The 24865-nt window shown below is 35.8% G+C and overlaps 1 protein-coding gene across 5 annotated transcripts in view; it reads left to right on the top strand.

Annotated features, from left to right (window-relative positions):
• CTNNA3 (catenin alpha 3) overlaps nt 1-24865 on the top strand; it is a 1780789-nt gene that overhangs the window by 468326 nt on the left and 1287598 nt on the right. For all 5 annotated transcript variants that reach the window (XM_021074380.2, XM_084997062.1, XM_021074383.2 and 2 more), the window contains one exon: nt 16045-16308. In XM_021074380.2, the coding sequence (XP_020930039.2) occupies nt 16045-16308 (264 nt within the window). The remainder of the gene's footprint in view (nt 1-16044; nt 16309-24865) is intronic.

Raw genomic sequence — 24865 nt, 5'->3', positions numbered from 1 at the left:
GCCTGTATGGGCACTCAGAATGTGTTGGAGCTTGAACTCTGATGGTCTGACTGCAGATATAAATGGGGCTTTCTTCTATGAGTTGCCTATATATGTGCTAGTAATACACCTCCCCCATTTCTCTGATGCTGTTTCAGTACTGAGTCACATCTGTGTCTCACAGCCAAGGTCTCCAGTAGAGCTGAAACATTTCCTCAGCTCAGGCTGGGGTGCACACCAATGCAATGTGAGAAATTTCCCCATCAGCTCCACTTCAGGAGCAAGCAAGTGTGCACATGCTCCTCATAAGTGGAGTTTATAGTTTTAGCTATTACATTAAGGTGCATGATCCTTGTTAAGTTAATTTCTGTGTCTGATATAAGGTAGCAGTTCAACTCCCTTCTTCTGCTTATAAATATACTGTTGTCCCAGTACTTCTTATTGAAAAGACTGTTCTTTCTCCATTGAGTTTTCTATACACCTTTGTTGAAAATTAATTGCCTATAAATTTGAGTTTATTTTTGAACTCTCAATTCTATTCCATTGACCAATATGTCTATTCTTATGTCAGTAATACACTTTATTTTAGCTTTTCAGTAAGTTTTGAAATTAGAAAGTGTGAATCCTCCAATTTTGTTCTTTTTAAAAATTGTCTTGGTTATTTTGGGTTCTTTGCATTTTCATGTGAATTTTAGGTTCATCTTGTCAATGTCTGCTAAAAAATACAGCTGGCATTTTGATAGGGATTGCACTGAATTTATAGTTTAATTTGGGGGAATATTGCCATCTTAACAATATTAAATCATCTATTCTATTACATGGACATTTTTTCCATATATTTAAATTTTTAATTTCTTTTAATGTTTTGTAGTTTTCGGTGTAGAAGTCTTGAACTTATTTTGTTGGATTCATTTTCAATATTTTATTGAAAGTGAATTTTGATGCTATTTTGATGCTATTATATGTATAATTGTTTCCTTAATTTTATTTTTGGATTGTTCATTGCAAGTGTATAAGTATACGATTCATTTAATTTTTTTTTCACTTTTTTAAAGTTGTAGTGAAGTATAGTTGATTTATAATGTTGTGATAATTTCTGCTATACAAAAAAGTGATTCAGTTTATATATATATATATACATATGTATATATATATGTATATATATATACACACATTTATTCTTTTTCAGATTCTTCTTCTCCCTTTTGTACTTTGACATTGTAATCTGCAACCTTGCTCACCTCATTTATTAGCTCTGATTTTTAAGTGAATTCCTTAGAATTTTCTGAATACCATAACATGACATATTCAAATAGATAGTTTTACTTCTTTTCCACTTTATATGTGTTTTATTTTCCTTTCTTAAATTATCTGACTGGAACTTCTAGTACAATACTGAATAGAATTCAAAGAGGACCTTCTTGTCTTCCTCCTGATTACAGGGAGAAAGCATTTACTCTTTCACCATTAAGTATGATCTTAACTGTGGGTTTTTATAGATTCCCTTTATCAGGTTGAAGAATGTGTTTGTCTTTTTTAATTTAAATTGAATGTCTGATTATGCTTTCCTTATATATCCAATAGTGAACACAAGTGGGAATGAAAATTCAACTCATTTAAACAGTAGGAATTAGGGAATTCCCGTCGTGGCGCAGTGGTTAATGAATCCGACTAGGAACCATGAGGTTGCAGGTTCGATCCCTGCCCTTGCTCAGTGGGTTAACAATCCGGCGTTGCCGTGAGCTGTGGTGTAGGTTGCAGACGCGGCTCGGATCCCGCGTTGCTGTGGCTCTGGTGTAGGCCAGTGGCTACGGCTCCAATTGGACCCCTAGCCTGGGAATCTCCATATGCCGCGGGAGCGGCCCAAGACCAAGAAATAGCAAAAAAAAGACAAAAAAAAAAAAAAAAAAAAAAAAAAAAAAACAGTAGGAATTAGAGGAACACAGCTGGATGATTAGACCAAGAGTAATGTACTGTCATTTTCCTTGTGCATTATGCTTTTAAAAGAAGTAATACTGATGAAAATGTCTTCCTATGATTTTGTTCATATTTAATATTTTTTCATATTTCATATTAAAAAACCCTACTCTACTAACTTGTTTTTTAGCAATCCATATTTCATGCCTTTTAAGTGTCTCCTGAGTTTAGGGAATGCTCTGTACTTAGTGTGACCCATAGTTTTTCCAAGTCATGTATGTGATAATCATTTATTTGGACTTGAATGACCATTGCTATAAATTTATAAGATATTTAGTGATGTTTAACATCATAGGTAGCCTTGTGCTTCATTTGAACTAGAGAAGTATTTGTGGTGTAGTTAGTCATGAAGTCATCTTGATGTAGACAAGTAAACCAAAGGATTCTTGCTCATTCTGGTATGCTATATGGAATGCTGTTTTGAATGGTTTATTTCTGCTTTAGAGGAAACCAGCAATATTCTGGGGGTTGTCCACATTTCCAGCATTTTGCATCTGTTGTATTTATGATAGAAACAAGGCAAAAAAAGAGTATTTAGTCATCTGCTGATTCCATTTGGTGTTAAACACATACTTTTCTCTAGAGTGCAAGAATGCTAATTTATTTTATGTATGAGGGTGGATCACAGCCATTCTTAGAGATATGAGTGTTTAAGTTGGCAAAAACTAAACACCGAGTATTCTGCATATAGACGATCAATTCTTGGTATCTAGTTCTTGAGTACGGCAAAATCTTTGTTAGTTAGAGATCTGGATTTTAAATAAAACTTATCTTCTAATAGGTAGACATATATAGTTAACTTTTAAACTATAGCCATAGCCATTACATTTTCAGATCAGAAGGTTTCTGTATGCACTCTGGTAAGTATGAAATATGACATAAGTAGATCTCACAAGTAAATTATAAGATATACAGGTGAACTTGTTCTATGATCTATCTATGCAAAGATAAAAGGGATCAGGAAGTTTTATGTTCTGTATTTCTGTGTACTTTACCTGTCTTCTCAGGTATGACTAGACAATTTTCTGGTATCTTTTTCCCATATATGATAGGATATTTTTGTATGTGTGAAATGTTTCAAATTGCTAATTGAAAAATTTTAATTTGGTTGATGTTTGTTCATTCATTAAATAATATTTGTCAGATACCTTTCATATGCCCTCATGGAACTTAAATGCCATTAAGAAGACAAAAAACAAACATGGTAAATAACTATACTATAAAGTATATTAGTAGTAAGTAGTAATAAGAAAATAAAACAGGGAAAGTAGTATGGCATATCAAGGGTGTAATTGTTAGCTGAACTTTTAGACTGGGTGGCTGACGGAGGTCTTACTGAAAAGTGGATTTTGAGTAAAGGCACAAAAGAAGTGAGAGACCCAGTCCTGGATCCAGAAGAGTGTGCCAGCAATGGGATGGCCTAAGGTAGGTATAAGACATGTCTAATTTTTAGAGAACCAGAAGGGAAGTCCATGTAGCTGGATCATAAGGAGCAAGAAGAGGTCAGAATGATATTTAGGATGGTTAAAGCAAAGCAGTTAGATGATAATTTGCTAGAGATGACAAGTGGTCAAATTCTAGATAAATGAGGGTAAAGGTGGTAGAATTTGCTGACAGACTAAATGGGAGATTTTAGAAAAAGAGAAGTAAAGGCAGACAGCAAGGTTTTTGGCCTGGATAATTGGGAGAATTGCTGATTACTGAACTGGTGAACAGTGGGAGTAGTTGTTTGAAGGATACTATCAAGAGCTCAGGTTTTGATGTTCCATGTTTGAGAAGTATATTAGAGATTTAGTTGGCTTTTATGTCAATTTTTTGGCTCTCTTTCACCTGATGCATTTTGAAATGCTCACCTGCCTCTCTGTGAAGCAATTCTTAACTTATTCATGCTTTTCCTTAGAGTTCCTATAATAATTCTAATCTATTCTACTATTTTATTCCACCATTTTATTTTAGCATGTTATTATTTAGCAATTTCGAGAGAGCAGAGGACTTCAGAGTGTGTGTGTATTTTTACTTTGTTTTTGTATTTTCCCCTAACTCTTAGTTCAGTTCCACTGTATAAATATTTGTTGAAATCAGTATCTAAGAATACTCAAAACTTAACAAGATTATTAACCTAGGTTATTTCTGTTTTCCTCAATCAGATGGATCTGATTATTGGTTAATGTAGGGAGCACTGACTTAACTTTCTGAAAAGCATGTCAAATATGGAACATCTTACATGCATTCTATTCAAGCTCTTGCTTCCTGCTGGGGAGTATAATTAGAAATCAGATTTTTAAAATAACAACCTGAGATTCATAGCAATAAGCACTGAATGACACACTTGCCTGTAAGTGTGAAAAACTGTCATCAACAGCTAGGCCAGAACACTTGGAAGAATAGTTCATAGGCAAATCTAGTTAGCCTAATTGGGAACACAATTAAAGAACATTTCCATTCTAGACTGAGAATATCTTAGCTTTTTGCAGTTGTGATTTCCTTTTCCAAAATTAGAGTCTTTATGTGAAGGAAAAGTAAATTATCTTAAAGCAGCAACCCTCAAGGTTTTCTGATGCCTTTAGAGTGATGATAGGTGTTATCAATTCATTGGTCACTCTGTGCCACTCCTATACAAGGCCTAGGGAATGAAAGAATTAGGACATCATTTTGGCTCCAATAAGAACTCAGAAACTGGTTAAAGACACAGATGTGTCAATGATTAACTATAGCCAATGGTAATGGATTAAGAAGTGCTAGATTGGTGCTATGTACACCCTGTTGGAACACATGAGTGTGTGTGTGGATGACAGAACATGAGAGTCAAAGATGTCTTGAAGGATGAATGGTCATTTAATAGGAGATGTGAGGAGAGGGAGAAATATAGCTCATGAAAAGGCATCTATAAACTTATGTGGTTCTGTGGTGGCTCTAGAAAAGGGTGCCTGTGAGAGAAGTAATAGGAAGTGTGTGTGTGAGAGAGAAGCTGCAGTCAGATCGTACTTATTTATTATCATAAAAATAGGAGATTTATTGTGTGTGAATTAATAGTCACTTGAAATTTTTAAATTAAGGAGTAAGGATCATGTTTAGAGAGACTCCTCTGAGGGTATTATAAACAAAATATTGTATTAGTCAAAAAATTGTCTCTAATATTTCTCGAATTTGCTCTTTCCTCCTTGCAAGCACTTCCTTAGTTTTCTCCCTAATTATTTTTCCTCTGGACCACTACTAGTAATGAGGATAAGGATAAAGAGTGCTTACTGGAGAAAAAGTAAATGGGTAAAATAGTAAATCTTATCTGATGGTTGGGATGAAAGAGTGGAAGAGTTAAGATATTCCTTTAAAAAAAAGAAAAGATATTCCTTAAGTTTTTGGTTAGTCAGCTAGATTTTGTGGTCCTTTAGTCAGAGAATGTTGGAGGAGAAACACATTTGGGGGCATGTGTAAGAAAAACAATGGGTTCAATTTTGGACGTATTCCTTTTGAGACTCACCTTGAGGTATGCTCCTGGAGCTCAGTAGAGAGGTAACTATTTTTCAGTTTAAATTTAGTATTCAGGAGTTCCCTTTGTGGCTCAGTGGTTAATCAACCTGACTAGTATCCATGAGAATGTGGGTTTGATCCCTGGCCTTGCTCAGTGGGTTAAGGATCCAGCATTGCCATGAGCTGTGGTGTAGAGTCACAGACATGGCTCAGATCCTGCTTTGCTACAGCTCTGATTCAACCCCTAGCCTGGGAACCTTCATGTGCTGTGGGTGCAGCCCTAAAAATAAACCCCATAATAAATAAATAAAGTGAATTTAGTGTTCATTGTCATCTAAGAATACAGGGGTGAAACATTTTAAAGAGGGAATATAGCCAATAGTTTGCTGTACAGAGAGAGATCAAGTAAGAAAAAGCTGGAAAAATGTTTCACATTAAATTAGTTAACCTCACCAATACCCTGTAAGGCAGAAATTATTACCTCAGTTTTGCAGCTGAAGTAAGGTTTATTATTACCCTCAAGATCTCCTGCTGTTGGAGTGTTTTTGTGTTGGAGTTGTAACCCCAATGCTCATACTATTTCCATAATGAGACAGACTTCCTGCCTTGGAGTTACTCAGCATTTGTCTCAATTTTCTCCACATATTGTAGGCTCTTCAAGCCCAGAAGCATGCGTTATCCACCTTTCCAGTCTCTTCCAAGGTCAGATACACATTTGCTGTAAATTCAAAGCATAGAGATTGCATTCATAAGGTTCACACAACATCTGTGCTAGTGCTTAAGAGCAGAGGTCAGGGATTCTTTTTGTTTGGCCAATTGGTTTTGAATGTTTTTAAGTGGGGCCAATACTCTCTAGTGTGCGTGAGTCTCACCACTCTCTATTGACTTACATCTGGCCGATTCATATTTCCCAGTTAGAATAAACATCTGAGTTTTATTATTCTAAAACCTTAGCTTTATTTTTATTTATTTATTTATTTATTTTTTGTCTTTTTGCATTTTCTTGAGCCGCTCCCAAGGCATATAGAGGTTCCCAGGCTAGGGATCTAATCAGAGCTATAGCCACCAGCCTACACCACAGCCACAGCAACGTGGGATCCGAGCTGTGTCTGTGACCCATACCACAGCTCACAGCAATGCCAAATCCTTAACCTACTGAGCAAGGCCATGGATCGAACCTGCAACCTCATGGTTCCTAGTCGGATTCGTTAACCATTGCCACCATGGGAACTCCTAAAGCCTTAACTTTAGAATCACAACTTGCGGCAGGTCTTTCAAGCTTGTTGAATTAAACTAAAAAGCCAAACAGCTTTTTTTTCCTCTGGGAAAAGCAACCATTGATCTGTCATTAATTACATGTCATGTTTAGAATTGTTTCTTTATCAAAAATAGGTTGAAATAGTCAAGATGATGCTTATTAATTTTAGTCTTTCTTCATCTACTTCTCATATATATATGGCATATGGAAGTTCCCAGGCTAGGGTCAAATTAGAACTACAGCCATTGGCCTACACCACAGCCACAGCAGTAATCCACAGCCACATCTGTGACCTATACCACAGCTGGATGCTGGATCACATCCAAAGCTTAAGACACACCCAATGCTGGATCCCCGACCCACTGAGTGAGGGCAGGGATCGAGCCCACATCCTCATGGATACTAGTTGGAGTCATTTCCATTGCACTACAACGGGAACTCCCTCTCATGTATATTTTTGAGCAAACTAAATGACTTTATTGATCACACTTTAATTTCCAGTGTTATAATTTTCACTGGAGATTTTCTTACCAGTCTTATTCTGCAACTTAATTAAGGAATAAGTTTCTAATCTGAGTTGTATTAGGCTGACAATTATATTTGTCAGGAAGCTATGCCTGAAGTGTGTATTTTCTTTTGGACCACCACAGAACGCAGGGTTGTAGGAAAGTCCTTAAGACAGACTTTGGGAGAGATGATGAAACAACTGACAATGACAACAGAACAGTGTTGGGTAGAAAGAGGGTTAAGACAGGAGTCAATCCTGGACCCTATTCATAGCTGGACCATTAAATGAAAAAGAATAAAGAGCGTTTGAATATAGGAAGCATTCTAGCTGTTCAAGAATTGTCAGCTTTCTTAAGAAAATCACCACTGCCACTTTTTATTAATCTTAATAGGGATAATATTTATATTAAATATTAATATTTATATTGTATTAACTTTTTATATCTCCTCATGGGATTTATTTTGTGAAAGAAAATAACTAAATGACTGAGAACACATAAAAAAAGGATAAGTTACTATGTAAATATAAGGAGTTATTAACTAGGATCTTGCACCCACATCCCTGAGCTTGGATCCCATTTGTACTAAGTGAGGCTACTTGCTTTTCTGAGATGCACCAGAATGCTTGGGAATTGGTTATCTATTTCTCACAAGGGATCACAGAAGCTTAAATAAGGAATTAAGGGTCACTATATTTATTGATCCTTAAAATCCAGTTGAACTCTCATAGGTATGAATTAATATGTACTTTAGAGAAAAAGTTTTCTGACTTACAAATATTTGACTTTTGTTAGATTAAGTGATGAAATATACACACAAGTGGAAGCGTAAAGTACAGCAACCAGATCCTGTTGAAGTAGCTCATTATTTTTATGTTTTTCTGTTTGTTCCTTTTACTTTAGTCATATAGTAAGTAGATGACTTCAGACAGGATTTATTTTTTAGATATAAATTTGGGGCAAATAATAGGTTCAAGATGTATTTGTTTCAGATGAATAGAAAATGAATATAGTGCCTTTCCGAACTTTATATATGCATTTTCTTGACTAACATAGTAGTCTGCATTCGAATTAAGTAATAATGTTTTCCTAGGAGGTTTCTTTGGAGTTATTAATATTCACTTTGGTGTATTTCAACTGCTCAAGGTATGCATTAATAGCCCAGCGTACATACCTTGGGGATATCTTAATACTATTATTATATGGTTTCTCAGTTTTCTATTTGAATTTGAAGAATTCTTTATTTTCTCCTTTATTGAATTTGTCTTATTAATATGAAATGGAACTTGGGAAATAAGTATAGAAAAGCACTAAATGTCCCTCTCTGCTGCTGTCTTGATTGTAAAATCTTGCATTATTTTCAATCTCTTTTTTTTTTTCTCAGAAACTTCTTTTTTTAATCTCTGTAGTCTACTCTTATTTCACCATCTTATATCCCTCAGTTCAGTTAAGGCTAAGTATGCTACTTCCTAATCTGTGTTGGAGAAAAACAGCTAAATTAGCAGGTGTTTGCACTGTTTTGTTTTGTGATACAACATGAAGCTGCCCAGTGGCCAGTGAAGCAGTTAGCAGGTGGCATCTTGGCAGAGAGAAGATTGGGGATAGAAGCCACCCAAGAATGGAATCCAAATAGCAGAGAATCCATAGGCTTTTCTGCTGCACATCTTCTTAGTCTTAAGAAAACAAAGATGCTCTTTATTAGTCCCTTCCCTCCCCTACCCGAGTGGTTTTGTAAGCTCCACAAACCTCATTTAAACACCTGGAAGAAAAACTTGATAATTTGCATGTAGTTCTGCTTTGTTGAGCAGAGTATCTGCTAAGCTATTCCACTTGGGCAGGGATGTAGCTTAGTAAGGAAGTTTTCTCTGATTCTTTGAAATGGGCTTTGTTCAAGGGTGTATAGAATCAATTGCTGTGAAAATCCTTTAGCTTTGCCCTTTCTGATGGCCAAGCTATAGGAACTTTCTCTTCTAACTTTTAAAACCTTTAGATTTTTTTTCTTTTTAAAGCAGAAGCTCTTAAAATGTGTAAGAGACACTTATAAATATACTGCATATCTAGTTTCATCTTCCTTCTCTTAATATCAGGGGAAATGTAACATGACAGATCTGTTGCTTATTTATATGGGTGTCCTTTGTCAAGAGAAGTCACAAGCTGTGAATATTTACTTGACTTTTGTATTAATACTTGTGTTTTGTTTGCTTCTGTGTAAATTTTTAAAATTGAAGTATAAGATACATTCATAAAAATGTATAGCTTATACACATACAGGTCAATGGATTTTCCAAGCTAAACACACCACCTCCAAGGTAACTAGCACCTGAAGCAAGAAACAGAAAATTACCAGAATTCAAAAGATCCCTTATGCCCCTTTCCAGTCTCTAATCACCCCTCAAGAGTAAACACTATTCTGATTTCTGGAACTATGGATTAGTTTTTCCTGAGTTTGAACTTTAAGTAGATAGAATCAAACAATATGTACTATTTTTTGTCTGGTATTTCTCATTCCATATTTCATATTGTTCATATAGCTGCATTTTGTTCACCCTCATTACTTTGAGTTATTTCTAATTTGGGGCTATTATGAAGAGTGTTTCTCTGAACAATTTTATTTGTATTTTAATGAACATATGAAAATACTTCTGTAAGTGTGTTTCTTCTCCCAGGAATGGAATAGAGCTAGTTCATGGGAATATCTATCTATCTATCTATCTATCTATCTATCTATCTATCTATCTATCTATCTATCTACCTACCTACCTACCTATCCATCCATCCACCCACCCATCTACCTACTTACTTATCTATCTTCAGTAGATACTGTCAAACCCATTTTCCAAAATACTTGTATCACTGGCTTTACTAAATGTAAACACATGTATAATTTAATTTTACTCTTTAGCTTTCTGTGACATTATCACGTAAAAATCTGTCGAGCCTCTGGCTTATGTATATTTTCCCACACAGTTAATTTTTTGGAGTTATCATATCCAAAGTTTCTTACCCATGCTGAATATAATTTCCTCTTACTTATTTCTCAGTTATTTGTATGTTTCCTCAACAAATGATTAAACACTTAATATGTGTCATGTACTATGAGATAATTGATAAAAAATAAATAAGCTATTGTGTTTGCATTCAAGGGGAGTATAATGAAGTGAGGGAAACAAAAGGATGAATAGGTAAATTTTAATTGATTTCACCCAAATCTAAAAAGCTTCCTTGATCTATTGTTCCCAGATTTAGTAAAGAAGGCCATTAACAACTTTTCAAATTCATTCATGACTTCTAGATTTTTAAAAAATCATGTGCTATACAATATAGATTTTCCTTTTTTGAAGAGAACAGACCCCATATTCTTCTTATTATTTTTTCTTTTTTCTTTTTTTTTTTAGGGCTGCACCACAGCATATGGAGGTTCCCAGGCTAGGGGTCAAATCAAAACTGTAGCTGCTAGCCTACACCACAGCCACAGCAAAGCAGGATCTGAGCTGTGTCTCCGACCCACACCACATCTCATGGCAACACCGGATCCCCAACCCACTGAGCGAGGTCAGGGATCAAACCCACAACCTCATGGTTACTATGTGGGTTTGTTAACCACTGAGTCACAATGGGAACTCCCAGACCCTGTATTTCTAACTCGCTCATACAGAAGTCATCCTGTCTTACAAGCTGCTTTCTTTAAAAAACTTTAATTCTCTTTTCTTAAAGTATAGTGACCATAATTATCTATAGTAACTTGGGTTCTAGGCTTTTGCTCATCTCTCTCTGTCCTTTTTTTTTTTTTAATGAGAATTTAGTATCTTCTGATGTCCTTCCTGGTATACAAAAATGCACATATTTAGCCTTAGGGGCTAGCACACAAAATTTTCAAGTTTACATCTTCAAGAGACAACTGATGCTGACTCTAGGTTCTTGTCCTTGTTGTAATATTCATCCTGGGTGAAGGCCCTGAAACCTTCTCATGCATGACTTTAGCTCCCAACTATGAGTTACTGAATCACAGATTTCTAGTTCTAGCTCAAATCCAATATATTTTCATTTGATATTATGCTGGCATCTCATTTTTGGCAGATGACAAAATGTACTTTACCTTTCTCTTTCAAACACATTCTTCATTCTCTATTCTCCATCTTGGTGAATGCATCACTGTGTAAATGATGGTTAAAACAGTTTTCTTGATGTTTCTAAATACCTCCACCTGCTCTCCCCCCATCTAAGTATCATGAAGTCTTACCATTTTTACCTCCTAAATATTTCTTGATCCATCCTACTGTAGCCTCACAATAGTTTTCACTGTTCAGGTGCTCATTGTCTCTTGCTTAGATTATTGTTGGTCTTGACTGAAATCACTAATCACTAGTACAGCTATCTTTGAAAATATACATCTGAGCTTGTTGTTTGCACAGTTCTTTAGCGTGGCATCTGAGGTATCTCCTACTTGTCTTTCTAGCTGGATTCATCACCTTTTCTTCTCAGGTTCTCTATACTTGGAGTGCCACCTGCAGTAGCATGCATGCATGCTCCTTGCTCTGTTATGCCTCAGGCCTTTGCACATGCTGTTTTCTTTGCTTGTTGTTTTTTTTCTGCATTAATCACAAGGATAATTTCTACTCAATGTTTAAAAATTATCTCCTGTGATAAATTTTCTTCAATGCCCTCAAGCTGAGGGACTTTTCTCTATGTTATGAATAACTCTATTTTAATTCTCATATAAATTTATATTTCCCCTTCTGATTTATAGGCTCTTTACCCTATTCCTAACATTTAGCACATTGCCTGATTAATAGGAGGGGGGTCCTCAACAGTATTTGTTGAATGAATGGTTGAATTAATGAACTGATAGCTTAGATCCCTCCATTTTTATACTTTGTGATCTTTAAAATCCCTAAATACATTTTGTTTCCTTGCCAGGGTTAAAACTCATATGTTGCTTCTCTACCCACTTGCACAGACTTGTAAGGTCTTCTTTTTTAATCCCATCTGTGTGTTTCTTCATCAGCTGGAAGCATTTAATGTCTCCTTAACTTGGAAAACTCATGTAAGCTTTTTCTTCTGGAATACTAAAAAAAAAAAAAAAGATATTAAATAAGTATCAATCCCTGAGACACTGAATTCCTTATACTTCTGCATCCAGTGAAGTCCCTAATTGACCCTGCTATTTAATTCCTATTTTTACCTAGTTTTAAATTTAATAGACAACCTATGAACCTTTAAACCTATGGTTTCTTCAGTTAAAACAAAATAAAACAACTGCTACCACCACCACAACTTTTGTTTAGAAGGGCAGTATTCATTAGTTGCCTTTTTATCTGTATGCCTATTTTACTACATTAAAATTATCCTTTGGGATGTCTTTTAGGAAAAAAATGTTCTTACTTTTTCAATTTTTCTTATCTAAACCCTGTAACCTGCCTTTCTTTTCCCCACCTGCTGCCATAATGTGTTATTTTTATTACATTCCCTGAACTTTTCTCAGAGGCTTTGTCAGCTTGCTCTTTGGGGCATCAGTGCTTATTAAGAATTCTGTAATTGCCTTAGGTAGAGATAACAAAGCCTAGGCGCAAAAGCCAAAATATGTTACAATTTTTAAATTTCCAAATCCCCTACAGCATCCAAATTGCCACAGTTAACAGTCAGGTATACATAGCTATATTAGCTAAAAAAAATAATATTTTTAAACTTTATCCTTTTTTTGTAATAGTATGTATTCACAGACTTTCACCTTTTAGAAACTACTTAAACATTGAATCTTTTTTTTTTTTTTGTCTTTTTGTCTTTTCTAGGGCCACACCCATGGCATATGGAGGTTCCCAGGCTAGGGGTCTAATCAGAGCTGTAGCCGCCGGCCTACGCCAGAGCCACAGCAATGCGGGATCTGAGCTGGGTCTGTGACCTACGCCACAGCTCATGGCAGTGCTGGATCCTTAACCCACTGAATGAGGCCAGGGATCGAACCCACAACCTCATGGTTCCTAGTCAGATTTGTTAACTACTGAGCCACAACAGGAACTCCAACATTGAACATTTTATTCTAAATGGAGAAGGGTAAACCTCCACTTCAGAGGAGGTTTATAATCAGTTATATTTATACTGCAATATGCAGAGATTTTCTTCAGCTCTTTCTGAATAGTTACACTTTTTATTGCTATTCTTCTGAGGAATGTGCATCCTTTATAAACATTAAATTATTTATCTTCTAAGTCACACTGAGATAAATGTAGATAGTGCTACAAAATTGTGGGGAATATGAAAATCACCAAAACCATCACAGGATGGAAACAGGAACCTAAGTTTGAAAAATTTTAGGAATACAATACTTCTGTACTTTTTCTATAATTCTCAACTATTTTCCCAGTATATCCCATTTCCAATGTTTTACTTAGTCCTGTGAAAGGGTTGGCAGAAGTATCATTATCTACATTTTTACAGCTGGAAAACAGACACTGAAGAGTAGAACTACCCTGCTTAGAATGCTAATGACAGAGCTGAAACTAGAATCCAGACCAGAAATATGGAGGAGGGGGGAGAATCATACCAAGCCCAGAAAACCACAAAGTTTCTTTTCTTGGGTAATTAATAAGTATGAACAGTGGGTTGACAGCTACTTCTAACTGTCCTCCCTATACCTTATAAAAAAGTTAATCTCCCCCAAAGCCTGCATGAAGTAGCAAACAGCCTTTATTTTCAGAAAGGAAGGAGCTAAAAATATAGCAGTGCAGCCATTTATTAACCTCAAGCAACATTATCTGAAGGTAGCAGAGTCTTGTGAATAAATCATGGGATTTGCAATCAGAAGTCTGCATGTCACTTCTTTTACCAGCCTTTTAATACCCTTAGACTAAATACCTATTTAGTTAAAGCAGGGCTAATAGCACCAGTCTTACTACCTCAAAGGGTACTGTGATGATCAGTGAGGTGCTAACCAGAAGCACTTTATAAATTATGTCATCATACAGCACAAGTCCTCATCCTTGAATAGTAGCAAATAAGAGGAATCCTTCCCATGCAGAAAAGAGTATATCATGGTTGTGACATCATGGCTTAGCAGTTACACTCACTTGGGTTACAATGCAAGAAATGCCACCCACCATTTAGCTATGGGTCATCTCAGTAACTTAGTCTTTCTAGATCTCAGTTTTCTCATCTTTAAAAAAGGAGAATAGTATCTATCATGAGTTTTCTTAGTACATGAGCTATTGTATGAAGTACATGAATTGTTAAGTTCCCTTGAGTTAATTTTCTTTAAAATAAGCCACTTATATTAATAATTTTAGATTTCTAGGAAAGTTGCAAAAATAGTACAGAACATTCCCATTGACTTTTTCTCTAGGTTTTCTCCATTGTTAGTGTCTTACATTTGCCACAGTGAACAAACATTGATGTAACTTAATTTTGGTCTTTATTTGGAATTCATTAGTTTTTCCACGAATGTCTTTTTTTCTGTGCCAGGATCCAATCCAGGGTTCTAAGTTAGATTTAGTTGCTATGTCATTCTTCTCCTCTGGTCTGGGACAGTTTATCAGTCTCTATTTTTCATGACCTTAACAATCTTGAGGAATACTGTCCCCAGTCTGTTTTTTTTTTTTTTTTTTTTTTTTGCCGTTTTTCTCATGATTAGAGTGGGATTGTATGGGTTGTTGGAAAGAATTCCAGATGGTGAAATGCTCACCTGTCACAATATATCAAGGAGCACAGGATATCCATATGACATCACTGATGATAAGTCATCATTCAGTTAAGGTAGTGCTTGCCAGGGCTTTTCACTGTATATCGAGGTAGTTTTGATCCACTATCTCTTCTTCTCCCACTGTTTGGAATACCTTTCATTTATATTTACTGCAAATGTCATCTCTGAGGAAATACCTTCCCTGACCACCCAAACTAAAACAGCTTTCTCCTCTCAAGTCAGTCTCTATTACATTTCACTTTTGTGTTTTCTTCATAGAATTTTTTTTTTGTCTTTTTAGGGATGCACCCGTGGCATATGGAGGTTCCCAGGCTAGGGGTCCAATCAGAGCTGTAGCTGCCGGCCTACACCACAGCCACAAGCAATGCTGGATCCTTAACCCACTGAGCAAGGCCAGGTATTGAATCTGCATCCTCATGGATACTAGTCAAGTTCATTAACCACTGAGCCACTACTAGAACTCCTCTTCATAGCATTTTTCATTACCTGAAATTGTCTCGTGTATTTGTTTACCTAGTTTATTGTTTGTCTCTAGGCCCCGTTCCCCTCCAACAAGAACAGAAGCTTTGGGAGATCAAGGTCCTTGTAGGATTGTTCACTTATGCCTACTTGATGTCTAAGCACAAGGGCTAACTAGCTTATACCAAGTGCTCAATAACTTTTTGTTGAATAAATGTCAAAGAAAGAAAGATCCAGGATTAATTTATTAGTAAGTATTTCTGAAAGAGTGGAAGATAGCTGAATGGGGGGAGATTAAATTTTATATTCACAACTCAATTGGTTTAGTTTTAACAAAAAGGTTAAATGCAATAATCACCATCTATGCAAATATGTAATCAGCATCCTTGTAAATCAAGCTCTCTTATAATTCACGTATAATGTGAATGCTATTTTTCTGACTTATAAGTATATGATGACAAATGTAAGATCTATTCAGTTATTGCACATCTGTATTTGCTAATTGGCTCAGATTTCCTATTTTATATATTTTAACAGAATAAGGAGGAGTGTAGAAATAATTTAAGCCCTTCATTTTAATTTATAGTTATGACTTAGTGTCTATTATCTTTTCATTTATATTGGCAGAAAAATGGAGCTGCTTTGTATAAGTCTTTCTTCCATAGCCCATTGTATGGAACCTTTCTTTTTATTTCTCTCCTCAGGACTTAAAATCTCCAAATCAGAGGGATGAAATTGCAGGTGCCCGGGCCTCTTTGAAGGAGAACTCCCCCATATTGCATTCAATTTGTTCAGCTTATTTGGAACATTCTGATGTTGCTTCCCTCAAAGCCAGCAAGGATACAGTGTGTGAAGAAATTCAGAATGCCCTCAATGTGATTTCAAATGCTTCACAAGGCATCCAGAATATGTCACCCCCACCAGAACCTCAGGCAGCAACCCTGGGAAGTGCCCTTGATGAACTTGAGGTAAGTTGAGTGAAAATTAAAATGTGATTTGATGTACCAATGTGAGAATAAATAGATGTGGGTTTTCAAATCCTGGGGTTGGAGTTCAAGACTAAGAGTAAATAAAAATCCAGTTACATAATCAGTCTCTATCATATCATCATCTTGTGATTTCCAATGAACTGATGAACAGGATAATACTCTATCTGTTGACTTCTGATTCCTTTACATCTCTGCCAAAGAAGTCAATGAATTTAAGTTGGGATTGTTAATTAGATGGAAATGATGACTTTATTTTACATAGATCCATTTATGAAAGGAAAAATTTATTCATTCTTTAAATACTTACTATTGGCATTGTTTTGGTATTGGGATATAATTGAGCACTGCCCTGGTGAAGCTTATATTCTAACAAAATATAGGGAAAAATAAAAACAATAAACATTATATATAAGTAAATTGTATAGAATGTTACATTGACAAAGTGAGAAGTTATCAAAGGATTAAGGGAAGTTAAAGAATCTGGCAGATGGGGCTCTTTAGAACAAAGGCTTGAAAACATGCCCCCTGTATTTGTAGGACAGCCCAGAAGCCTTGGAGCCTGGGTGGGGAGGTTGAGGGGTGAGAAGTAGGAGCTGAGGTCAGAAACTCAACAGGGCCAGGTTATGGAAAGCTATGTAGGCTTTTTAGGACACTGGCTTTTACTTCAAATGTGATCCACTATAAGGTTTTAAACAGTAGTGATGTGCTGAGACTAAACTCTTAAAAGAACTATGCTGGCTGGTTATGGGGCACAGACTGTAAGGGGAACAAAGAAGGGGGTAAAAAACCAGGCAGGTGGAAATTGTAGTAATACAGCTTCTATCCTTATATTGTGTATGCACCACCTCTTTCCACCTCACATTTTTGTGTGGACTAGAATGGCTAGTGACTATTAAGGCTAAATTTTATAAGTAAAGTTAACTGGGTTTGACAGAGCAATTGTAGGAGGTGAGAGAAAGGGAGGAGTCATGGTTGGTGTTGCAGGCTAGATCCTCCAGAAGCACACACTGGACAGAATTTGGGATACAAGGTGCTATTAGAAATTACCATGTGTGAAGGAAGAGGAAGGCAACAGCACTGAGCAGAAGAAGTGTACCTGGAAGCCAAAACCACAAAGCCTAGACCAATCAGCTGGGAGCTCTGAAGACAGTTTTGACCTCAAGTGAATGTTGTCAGACAGAAATATCCATGCCTTTATGCCTCTTTCAGTAGAAGCAGGTCATCCCCCACCCCAGGAAGGGTATGATCTCTAGGCATGGGGAGTGGGGACCAACCCCCTGCAGCTAAGGCAGACCCTGAGGGAATTGACAGCAGGGGCCGTCTACTGGCCTCGCTCTCCGCAGCTAGGTGGCGCGTCCTACCTGGAAGGAGGACACAGGAAGAACACTTCTGTGTCTGCCATAGATAATTACAAGGGTAATCTGTTCATTTGGTTTTGGGCTCGAGACACTGGACATACAAAGTTTTGTTTTTGTTTGTTTGTTGGTTGGTTGGTTGGTTTTTAATCAAATATGGTGGGGGAAGACTGGGTGAAGCCAGTTTTGAGAGGGAGATCAGCAACTCAATTTTCAACATGTTGAGTTGAGAGATTTATCAGATATTCCAGTATGACGTCAACGGTCATAGGCTATCCTAGTCAGACATGCACTTGCTTAAGGGAAGACAACATGGTGTTATGCTTAAAGATAAGGGTTCAGGGGCCCAAGTGCCTATGTTCCTATCCCAGCTGTGGTACTTGGTGGGCACTTGCCTGTGTGGACCTTAGGAAAATTATTAATTATTTTATTTAACTCTTAGGTCTCTCATCTGTAAATTGGGGATATTAATAGGACCTACATTATTGTGTTATCTGAATCAGTAAATTAATAATGCATGTAAAAATGCTCATAGCAGTGACTGGCACATAATAAGTGCTCGGTAAATCTTAGAGTTCATTGTTAACTGCAGAAGTGATTATTTGGAAACAGATTCTTCCATAATGAAGAAATCAATACAATGGCAATTACATTAAGTTTTACTAACTTAAAAAAATTAAACATCTAATCTATAATTCCTATATTGTTCCTAACATTATTACTTTCGCAGTAAACTTATTAAAACCTTGTTCATTTAAGTTTAGAATAACCTTTCCATATGCTTTCCTTTTAGTTACATGTCTTAAACAGGAATCTTCATTTTTGTTTTTGTCTTTTTAGGGCTGCACCCATGGCATGTGGAGGTTCCCAGGCTAGGGGTCAAGTGGGAGCTATAGCTGTTGGCCTACATCACAGTCACAACAATGTGGGATCCAAGCCGTGTCTGTGACCTACACCACAGCTCTCAGCAACATCAGATCCCCAACCCAAGCAAGGCCAGGGATCGAACTCATGTCCTTATAGTTCACTAACTGCTGAGCCATGACAGGAACTCCTTATCTTCATTTCTAATCTAATATTATTAAATTCTTTATTATCACTATCAATGAAGAAATCTATTAAGTTCTTAATTATTGGCTTCTATGTGAAAATTTTCAGGCCTATTTTTCTAAATAAGATAGATGATTCGTAGTGATTCTTTAATAATATCCCATCATCTAAATATTTGCCCTGTGTAATGAGCCCTCAGTAAACTTGTTTATTAGGTGAGTGTCTTGTCTTTATAACAAGATTGAAAACACATTGTGGGCAAAATTTGTTTCCAACTAATTTTATAGCAGTGATACTATCAGAATATAGGTCCCCTGTACATTAATATGTAACATTTCTTGATAGTTAAACACTTAACATAATTTTATCACTTAATTATTAGTGTCCCTATAATATATTTAAATAAAACTGAAACTCATACAAGTTTTGTAACTTGCTCAAGTCACATGACTAGTGAGTGGTAGTAACCAGGATGTGAATCTAGTCTCTCTGATTTCAGAAGATGTTTCTAACTTCTATGCTATACTAAATTCTCACAGAGCTCAATGTGCCTAATCAAAAGTCAACAAAATTTATGCTAAGATTTTTAGTTTAGGAGTTCCCATTTTGTCTCAGTGGGTTAAGAACTCATTATAGTATCTATGAAGATATAGGTTCGAACCTGGCCTCTCTCAGTAGGTTAAGCAACTGATGTTGCTGCAAGCTGTGAGGTAGGTCACCAACGTGGCTTGGATCCTGCGTTTCTGTGGCTGTGGCATAGGCTGGCAGTTATGGCTCCAATTTGACCCCTAGCTTGGGAACTTTCATATGCCAGAGGTGCAGCTATAAAAAGAAAAAGAAAGATTCTTAGTTTGTTGGAACCATCAGAGATATCATATATGTAAGCCAGTCCAAATGACAGCATAACTTTTTTTTTTAGTTGTATAATGATCATAACAATCTAATTTCACAGGATTTCCATCCCACTGACAGCATAACTTTTTAATGAAAAATGATTTTCTGGGTACTTTAGTCATTTAAGGAGAAATAGTCTGTACATGGGAGAATGACTACTATGGTGAGGTGATATTTGCAAGAGTGGACAGGTAGGATTGTATATCATATTTTTCTTAGTACTAAGCAAGATTGTGTCAGGGGATGCTTACGTAAGAGGTTCAGTTTATTCCAAATGCTTTATTCTATATTCTTAGGATTTTAGAAGAAGACAGAAGATTCGCAAGTTGCTTTCCTTCTAGGGACTTCTTTTTCTCATTTTTTAGTTGAAAGTGGCTGCTATCAGAAAAAATAGCAGTGGTTAGAGAGGAGGACAAAGCATGAGTGTGTGTTATTGTATATGGATATAGCTTTGATGGGAATGAGCATAGGCATAGTGATGGAGTCTTTCCTTTCTTTAGAAAAATGGTGGACTCCATTCTTATTATTAAGACAGAAGGGAATTTCAAAGATATTACCCAGAAATTCAATACTGCCTCAACAATCTTTGAAATTCAGTCCTAATCAGAACTAGGGATGGCAAGCTGGTACAGAATGTCTGAATTTTATATATGTTTTGTATCCAAGTTACAAATAGCTGCTGAGGCTGTCTGAACTAGATAAAGCAGAATTTACTGAGCATTTAGCCTTTTTAAATGATTTTGTAAATTAAATGGCTTCACTTTTCTTTATTTACAGGAAGCTGTATTGGTAAAGGATCCAAAATAACCTTTGCTCTATCTTGCTTCTGAAAATATAATACTATGAAATAAATTGATGTAGTAAATACTCTGTTGGGAGTAAGTCTCATTAAATGTTTATAGTGTGGAAGTGTATCAGAGCGCTTACTCAACAACTACCATGCCGAAGCTTCGTTAAATCTTTCATTCTGGTCCATGGATGGTTATGGAATTGAAACCTTAGATTTATTGGTAGAGAAAATAGAAGCTAAATTAGAACACTGTGTGGGTTAAATCGATTGATTTATTGGAAAAGCTAATGTGAATTATAGGGTGTTCCTTGTGCATTTATGACTGAATTAGAGTTGAGAAGTGTCAAATTGTAGATTAACAGAATTTTGAAAATATCTTTAAGGGAGAAACTTTGCCAGTGGAAATTGCTTTGAAACTCTGGGGCTATGAAGGTATATTTTCTCTTGTGTGGAGGGAAAAGGCAGCTTATGTAATTGTAATCCACAAGAATTATCCAGATTGTCTTGTGATAAAGATGACAATAACAAAGGAGTTTTGCAGGGTTTTCTTATTCTCAAAGAGCTGTCATGTTTATTTCCTATTTTCTTTTTTTACATATTCATTTACGTGTCATCATTCATATGTTGTATCCCCAACACCTAGAAAAATGACTTATACATAGTAAATGCAAGGTAAATATCCATGAATGAATGAAGGAAAATATCCATGAATGAATGAAGGAAGGAAAGAATGAGTATAAGGATGTCATTTTGCAACATTGGATTGAAAAACATTTTTCCTTTATTACTGTTTTCTTTTCCTGTCTCCAGCTTGCAGTTTAGGTACTTGGAATATGTGCTCTACTTTATCTAACTTTTAACTGGGATGTAAATTTTTAATGAGGGAAACCACAAGGAAAATATCAGTTTCCATCTGTGATAAGGGTGCACAAAGAGGGAAAAAAATGATTTCTCAGTACCTGTCTAGCCTTAGTTTAGGTTCCCTGTAACTGCCAAGATATATCCTGCATTTTGCTAAGGGTAGTAATTTTGAGGTATATGTTTTTTGTATTTTAATATTTTCAGCTGAAGGAGAAAACAGGTACTCTGTTAATTAGATTAGCAGTTAGGAGCTAAAGAAAAATAGGCATCAGTGATATCTAGTAGCAATTTAATATGGAAAATCTGTTTGGCATTTAGAAATATAGTGAACTAGGAGAACTAAAAACAATGGATACAATATTTGTAAATATGTGGATAATCCAATAGGTGAATTAGAGGAATTTGCTGGGGCCAGCCAGTTACCAAGAGTGCAAATCCAAACTAGCAAGACAGCACAAATTATGCTGGTGGATATGGGGAATTTCTTTTTCATTATGGCGTATAGTTTAGATTTGGGAGGGCCAGGAACTGAGAACAAAAGACAGAGCCCTCCAGCTGGAATATCACGTGGGATATTACATTATTTTGAGAATCCTTTCATTTGACCACCTCATTGGATGAACGAGAAAACTACTAGCCCATACAGAAAGAGATGCTAGGTAAAATTGACTGGTTTAACTTGGCCCTGGTGTCTTAGAGAAAATACAAAAACATCTTGGAAATGTTCTAACTGAAAGTATTCTTATCCGGTTTTTGGGTCAAAAGTCGTATTATCTGTGTAGCCTCTAAAAGTCAGCTGGACATTTAATTTAAAGTTGTATTATCCTGGCAATATCTTCAAATAACTGCTAGAAGTAAATTCAAATTCCCTCCGCACCATACACTCAGTTAATAAAACATGCTTATACAAGTCCAAGGAAAATAAGTTTTCAAAAGACAAATAAGCAAGCCACCATGAATGAAACTTTGTAGAAAGAACAGACTGCAGAATTATATCTGCAGATATTGAAATTGTAAGATACTAGATGTAAATTAATATGCTCAATATACATCATTTCTTTATTTATTCACTAACATATGAGGAGTATGATGTATGTACAAAAGACTATCAAAACTGACCAGGCAGAACTACCTAAAATGAAAAACATAATTGTGAAAACTTCAATGGTTGAGCAAAACAGGAAATTATAGCAGATTAATGATCTGAAAGTTATATTTGAAGAAGTTATAGAGCACTGCAGAGACACAAAATAAAGATACTTCTTAAAAGCAGTTAAGGTACGTGGAGGGTAGTGTGACAAGCTCTAAAATATTCTGTAAGACACAGAGTAGAGAAAAGTATAAAAAACACGAAGAATTTCCTAGAACTAATAGAAGACATCAATATTCATAGCTAAAAAGCCCAATAATTTCCACATGAGATATAAAAAAATCCACATTTACACATATTGAAGTAAAACTGAAGAACACCAAAGACAAAAAGGATATTTTAAAAAGTAAAAGGGATAGCTTTTTCCTCAGCATGATGGCAGAATAGGGAGGCTCCTGACTCTCCCTCTAGCCATAGGTGCAGTGAATAAACTATACATGTATCAGTTGCCTCTGAGAGAAATCCAGAAACTGGCTGAGAGATTCCTGCATGTGGGTCAACCCAGAAAATACCCATCTCAAAACAGGAAAAACTGAAACACACTCTCATCATAAGCTCCATCATTAACACAGCATTATACAATTAAGAGGGAGCCCCTATCTCCCAGCTTCTCCTTGAGGAGAATAGGTTTTGAAACCTATCTAACACCCCAACTTTTTGGCTGCTACAAGAGCAACTATCTATTGACTTATCTGTCTCCTGTGATCTTAGTATTTTGGGGGAGGAAATATAAAGATATTGATTTACTTTAAACATTAATTTAAGCAAGCATGTCAAAACATCTAAAGTAGCTATATATATATCTCAATAGACAGTATAATTTGAAAACATGGAGAAAGGAAATATGGAATGAGAAAATAAAAAACTTAGTCAATCCAAGAGAAGAAACACCTTGAGGAAAAAACCAAAACCAAAACAAAACAAAACAATAAAAAAAGGATAAATAGAGAATGGAAAATATGGTAAAATTAATCCAAGTATTTCTGTAATCATAAAATTGTAATAAATATACAAGAAAATATAAACTCTTAAACGCACAAATACTGAGAATGTAGAATAGAAAACAGACTCTGGTTATATCTTGTTTATAAGAAGCTCACATAAAACTTAAAAACAGGAGTTCAAAAGTCAAAGGATGAAAAAAATATACCCAGCAAATCCTAACCAAATAAATCTGATATAGCTATATTAATATTATTTAAAATAAATTGATAATTATGGTTGCTATCTAGCAAGAAAAGATTAAATTCGCCAGGAGATTGTAACACATACTTTTCAAGGACATGGAAAATTAGCGAATGTTGACCACTTAGGAAGCCAATGATTTTCAAAGAAGGAGTTCACTTGATGGCGCAGCAGAAATGAATCCAACCAGGAACCATGAGGTTGAGGGTTTGATCCCCGGCCTCGCTCAGTGGGTTAACAATCCAGCTTTGCTGTGAGCTGTGGTGTAGGTCGCAGATGCAGCTCAGATCCTGCAATGCTGTGGCTCTGGTGTAGGCCAGCAGCCATAGCTCTGTTTAGACCCCTAGCCTGGGAACCTCCATATGCTGTGGGTATGGCCATAAAAAGACCAAAAAAAAAAAAAAAAAAAAAAAAGAAGGCCACCCAGAAATACACCTAGATAAATAAATGAAATAAATAACCCCACTGTTTGGAATCCTGTTTTTGAAAAGCACATTATGTTACTCTCCCATCAAAGAATAAATTACAATTAATAGTAAAATTATTTATAACTGATTAATAAAAATAATTAAATTTGAGGGATACAGCTAATTAATAATAGCAAATAGCTAATTAGAAGGAAATTTATCACAAAAATACTTATATTAAAAATAAAAGTGGCTGAGAACTATAAAATGCTATATATAAAGGAATATATAAAAATGATAAAGGAAATAGATGATTCAAAGAAATGGAAAGACATTCCATGCCCTTGAATTGGAAGAATTATTATTGGTAAAATGGCTATACTTCCCAAAGCAATCTACAGGTTTAATGCAATCCCTACCAAGTTATCCATGACCTTTTTCACAGAACTAGAACAAATAATGCTAAAACTTCTGTGGAATTACAAAAGATCCAAAACTGCCAAAGTAATCCTGAGGAAAAATAACAAAGCTAGAGGCATAACCCCCTCAGACTTCAGACAATTCTACAAAGCTATCGTAATCAAAACAATGTGGTATTTGCACAAAAACAGATATATGAATCAATGGAACAGAATAGAGAGCTCAGAAATAAACCCACACAGCTATGGTCAATTAATATAGGGCAAAAGAGTCAAGAATATACAGTGGAGAAAAGGCAGTCTCTTCAGCAACTGGTGTTGGGAAAGCTGGACAGCCACATATAAATCAATGAAGTTAAAGCATTCCCTCACACTATACACAAAAAACTCTCAAAATGGCTTAAAGACTTAAGACCTAACACCAT

This window comes from Sus scrofa, chromosome 14, assembly GCF_054392235.1.
Source record: "Sus scrofa isolate SSC_HxYL_T2T_F1_AM1 chromosome 14, Sscrofa_HxYL_maternal_Yorkshire_Landrace_v2.0, whole genome shotgun sequence".
NCBI classification, from domain to species: Eukaryota; Metazoa; Chordata; class Mammalia; order Artiodactyla; family Suidae; genus Sus; species Sus scrofa.
This window is presented reverse-complemented; position numbering and strand designations above follow the sequence as displayed.